Source organism: Leucopleurus acutus (assembly GCF_964270905.1).
Source record: "Leucopleurus acutus genome assembly, chromosome: 1".
Lineage (NCBI taxonomy): Eukaryota > Metazoa > Chordata > Mammalia > Artiodactyla > Delphinidae > Leucopleurus > Leucopleurus acutus.
This window is the reverse complement of record NC_139142.1, coordinates 147754614-147760217: the sequence shown is the minus strand read 5'-3', so window position 1 is coordinate 147760217 and position 5604 is coordinate 147754614. Positions and strand designations below refer to the sequence as shown.

Below are 5604 nucleotides of genomic sequence, written 5' to 3'. Positions count from 1 at the left end.
TATTTTGTAAATGTCTACCGCATTTGGATAGAGCCACTCAAATAGCTGTTTTCATTAGATGCTAATCACTGAAGCTGTGAAAGGGACAGAATGATTATTCATGTACCTCACACTCACACAACACCAAATCCTATCAGCCTTTGACCTTCAACTTCCAGCTCTGTATTTATTTTATTAAATAAACATTATATTATGGTATACACCTTTTAAATATATTTTCAAATACATAACTTTCATACACATTAATATGCATATGTATGTATATATAGAATTCTTAAATATATACTTCCAAATATAAATAATTTCACATCAAGCTAAACAGGATAAAAACATGTAAACATATGCACCTGGTTCTGGTCAAGTAAAACACAAAACCACAAGGTAACCACAAGTTAAAGAGTGCACTTGAAGGGGAACAGGGGAAGGAACAGACGTGTAAACAACAGAGATGCTGAAGCTGCACCACAAAGCCCCACGAGGGTCCATTTCTTAAGACTGAAGTACCAAAAAGCTCCTTGTTCAGTTAAGACTTCTCCTTTCACCCTGTCACATTTATTCTTGAGGGGCTTCAAAATGAGTGTGGAAATTCTGTAAACACTAGACTAGAACTGAGTCAATCCTGTTGAAAACAGAGATGACAAAGTAAACCATAAACTGACAGTCATATTAATTTCTCCAAACAGTAACTTTAAGGACGTTTTGTTACTTTTTAACACAGTGAAACACCATAATCCTGGGGAGCAAGAAATGGGAATGGGCAAGGAAACAGTGATGGATGCTCTATACAAATGGTTTCAGCAGCCCCTGTAAGTGACAGATGTGTCTATAAACAAAACACAGGCAAGAGCAGATGACAGAGCTTCAGCACACCAGACAACATGCCACAGCATAATGCCACAGATTCAAATTGAAATATTCTTCCAGCTCACAATGACGCAAGTCCCATAGGGCCTCTGTGAAGGGGAGCTCACTAGCTCCCAGTGAAAGAAAACACTTACACAACAGATTGGCCAGCCAAAGCATGACAAGCTCTTTTTTACTGCTTTTAAAGGGCATGCTGCCCTCTCCCACCTGCAGAGGCTCGAAACGTTGACCGCGGCAAGTACCGGACGCCTCAGCACCCTGCCTCTGAGGCTCCTCTCCCTGGCCCTCAGGGAACGCATGTCTGTAAAAACAGTTCTCTCCAAATGGGCAGACCCTGCCTCGAGCAAAATACCTGCAGGTCTTGTGGCTCATTGCCTCCAAGTACTGCTGAATAAGTTTCTGCTTCTCTTCCTCCTCCTCCACCCAGAATTCACTGGGAATGACAAAGGTGGAGATGACCCTGCACTGCGGGCAGGACTTGACGACCCTGCTCCCAAACTGTCTGGCACTCCTCCACCTGCGGATACACTTAAGACAGTAGGTGTGGTTGCAGCTGGAGAGAATGCCAAAGCGGCAATCATTCAGGTTGGCTTTCTCATAGACAACCTCCATGCAGATGCCACACACTTTGTCCGCACTGCGCTGCACAGCAAACGAGAGCTCCATATTCTTCTCGTGTGCTTCAATGCAGGCCTTTACATGGTCTGCCCTCTGGGCACCGTCCACAGGGTGCAAGACCTGCAGCCCACACATATCACATATATCTCCGTGGAGATAGATACAACTCTGCCCACGAAAGCACTGCCCCACGATAGCATCGCGGCAAAGCTGCTTCCCCATGCCCAAGGCAATCTGCTCCCTCTCAGTCACCGAGCTCTGCAGAGGAGCCTCGGAGACAGAAGGGGCCAGGCGGCCCCGGTAGGGTTGCCCCGGAACAAACTCAAAGGCACCCTCCCAGCCTTCTGCACCTGCTCCTCCGGCAGCTTCAAGGCCTGCATTGTCTGTCTTAGCTTCAAAGAAACCCCTTTCAGCAGCCGAGCCAATCAGAGGCAAGGAGCGTGAGGACGCAGCAGGGGGGGCTTCCGCCACTTCCTGAGGCAGGGGCTCCATTTGCGCAGCCGTGCTGGGGCCACTGTCTGCAGAGGCCTGGGGCAACAAACCGTGGCCTTCGCTGGCCACCTGCCGGCCCGAGAGGTCGTGGGAGTATCGGCAGTTCTCCCCCTCCTTGCACAGCCCATGCAGATAATACCTGCAGACGACTTGCTTTGTCCAGCTGCCGCTGCTCCGGCCTTGCAGCCATCTGGGCCTAGCCCCTCCCCATGAGGCCTGGGCGGGCCTCAGACGTGACGGGCGGAAGGGGGCCGGGCCTGGAGCCGAAGACCACCGGGAGGCTGGGCGCACCGGGACGCTGGGCCGGGGGACGCCCTCCCCCGCTGCCTCGGCACCCCCAGAGGCCCCAGGTGCCTCGTGGGGCTCTGTGGGAGCTGCAGGCTCTTCCATGGCAGATTCTTGTCCCCCAGATGGTGCCGGAACTTCCCTGGTATCTCTTCCTTTCGGGCTTGAGGCCCGGAGGCCGCCAGCCAGCTCCTGGGCTCCTCCCTAGAAGATGTGCATCTTTTTTCCCTCTCCCCCGCTCCCTGCTTCCTGTGCCTGTGTTCCTACTTCCTTCTCTGGGCAGGCGCGGCGGACACTTCCTGTGCGGGCAACGTCAGTCGTCCACCGGGTCGGCGCGCGGTCGGTCCGGCAGGAATGGTGACCGGCTTCCTCCTGTGTTCGCAGCCGGCATCGCGGCCCGCTCTCCGCTCCGGCGCTGTCCCTGCTCTGCTGCGCTAGGCCCCTCGCCGTTCCGCGGCTCTTCTGAGCGAAGGAAGCACAGCCGTTTGAGGTTTTTAATGTAATCTGTTCCAGTGTTCTTTCATACGCATTGATTTCGTTGCTTTTTCATAATGTCTATTGAAAGCATCATAATCCTCGCGTTTTTTTTATTGCTCCCGTGTAAAATTCATCTTATCTCTGAACCATCTCACACATTTTATAAAGGCTTTGTTCACTCCGTTTTATGTCTGTGGGTCTTATTTTTTAAATTATTTTTATTTCTGGGTTTCTTGACTGTCACTGCTGGAAGCCTTATTTATTTAGTTGTGTTGACAAGACCTGATTCCTTCTGCTCTTTGTTTTCTGGAAATTCTTACGGGCTTAGGTTGGAAAGGCTTTTCGCCAGTGAGGCATGAGCAGGGTTCTGATCTGAGGCCACTTTAGCGCCTTTCAGCTCTTAGGTTATTGTGGATTGCAGGACTCCCCTCCCACTGTGCAGAAGCTGCAGACTTCATTGGTCCTGATGCTGGCCTAATAAGCCACTGTCCCCTTTGGCTTTTATTTTCTCTTTCTGGTTAACTCACAGTGGCTCTTTGTTTCCCTTTCTTTCTTTCACCCAGTTTTGTACGGTGTTGTACTGGGCCAGCCTTTCATAGTATATTCTCTACCCTTCTGCCCATGAGTGGTGCTTTTTAATTTCCACGCCTGAGCTGTCATTTTGCAGATATATGTTAATAGATTAGTAAAAAAAAATTATTTTTCTAAATATAAAGAGTACTTATGGATGTATACTGAATTTTGTCATGTAGTTTTCTGCATTTCTTAAGAGCTGATCACGCTATTTTCTCTTTATTGTGTTATTGCGGTTATTTGCACTGACAGATTTTTCAAATGTTTAACTTACCGTTTTTTTCCAAGAATAAAGCTTTCTGGTATGATTTATTATCATTTTATATATTATTGGATTCTGTTTGCTTAAACAAGTTTCGTAGAGGGAATTTTATGGGCCAAATTTATATTTTAAAATGGAATAAAGTATGAATATAGCAGAGAAATTACATTGAAGTAAATAATAGAGATAAGAAATTAAAGAAAAACAAACATGAAGTAGGGGGAATTAATCAAAATCCTTTGAAAGGATTATTGAACCTGATAAATTTCTCATGAAATTTATCAAGAAAAAATGAAGAAGGCTCAAATAACCAAGATCAGAAATTTAAAAAGTAGTATCACTACATTAATAACAGATATTAAAAATCATGTGAGGATATCAGATACAAGGTTAGGCCATTAAATTTGAAAATCTGTGTGAAACGGTCATATTTCTAGAAACATATTTATTAATAAAAATGACAGGACCAGAAATAAAGAACGTAAGTATTGATCTGTTAGATAAATTAAATCTGTAATTAAAAATAATTCCATAAATGAAAGCTTTTAAGGTTTTCCATCTGAAATAAATAGAAAGGCAAAACGGTCTATATGTGTTATTGCAAGTCCTAGCCAGTACAATAGGCAAACAAAGAAATAGAAGATGTTAGAATAGCAAAGGAATTATTAATGGAAGACAGCAGAAAATTAAGAATAATTTACTGATAAACTATTAGACTTAAACACATTTAGCAAGGACAATGAATGGTATTGCAATACACAATCATTTGTATTTATATTTATATGTATATATTCATGTATACAATCAATGATACATAGACATTTAGAATTCATAACATTTATAACATTAAAAGTTAACTATCCTGGGAATTAAAGTTCTAAAACATTAAAATCATTTTATTTCTGAAAACCTAAAGAAATTGAGGTTTATTCTGATCATGCAGTAGAAGGCTCAGTATTTTCAGAAGGTAAACTTTTCCTCATTAGATAAATCATGCGAGAATGTTGCTGTTTTCCACTGCGAATCTAGGAAATCTTGGTAATGTTATGTTTTCCTCCTTTATATTGAGTTTTGTATTTTGGACGCCAACTCTTTCAAAGTTTGGCTCACTTGCATTCTTTTTTCTCCTCTAAATTCATTGGTTAATGAATATTCCTTTGACAGCCCCCCAAATTTTTACAGAAAATGGCTTGAAACAGATATTGGGCTTATATACCAGGCTCTCCACAAATTCACAAACATAAAAATCCTGAATATAAATCTATTATTTGTTTAATGGTAGTATGTTCTCAGCACCATATCTAAATTAATTTGATTGACGTTTTACAGACCAGCACCACCAGATAGGATGTTCCATGATGATTTTTTATGTGTTGTTCTGCACAGTAGTCATTAGCTCACATGGCTCTTGAGCACTTGAAATGTGGCTGAGTAGTAGCTACTGTTGGACAGCAAAATTCTAGATAGTATCTGACCATCTTTCTCCTCAAACATGAAGAAATGGAGAAAAATAATATTTTCTAACCTACCCAGCTATGCAGCTGGCGTGGGACAGTATTTGCTTTCAGATCCCCGCCTGTGTGACTCCCAATCATGTTTGTGTCCTGCCATCTCACAGTGAAGCACATCTCGTTTTACAATGACATATTCCGTACTCACTATTAGAAACTAAAATTGTACCCCATGATTTTAAATATCATCTGAGATTGAATAACTGGAAATATTAGGCAATGCATCTTGAGAGAAATAATCAAATATTTTCCATCCCAGTCAAATCTCTATCCTCAGAGAATTTTCTCTGACCATCATACTTCAAAATCTTATCCTGATTTTTTTAAAATGTGAGCACTGATGTTGCTTTCACACAGTCTCTGAGAATACACATCTGATCCTGTCTCCAGTTATTTGGCTCAGCTGAGCCCTCTTTTCCCAAAAAACCACTGAGGGCCTCCAGGTCTGGGACCCGGCTGAGACCAATTTGTGTACACAGTGGTGTGCAGGGCAGCAGGAGATCTCCTGGATGGTCAGCATTG

General features: G+C 43.4%; 1 protein-coding gene across 1 annotated transcript; it reads right to left on the bottom strand.

The window, feature by feature from the left end:
• Positions 1 to 861: 861 nt before the first annotated feature.
• On the bottom strand, positions 862 to 2364 carry MKRN3 (makorin ring finger protein 3; the record flags this gene model as incomplete). The annotated part of the gene is made up of 1 exon (XM_082844750.1): positions 862 to 2364. One exon carries the CDS (start codon positions 2362 to 2364, stop codon positions 862 to 864), a length of 1503 nt encoding a protein of 500 aa, XP_082700876.1.
• Between the last annotated feature and the right edge of the window lie 3240 nt (positions 2365 to 5604).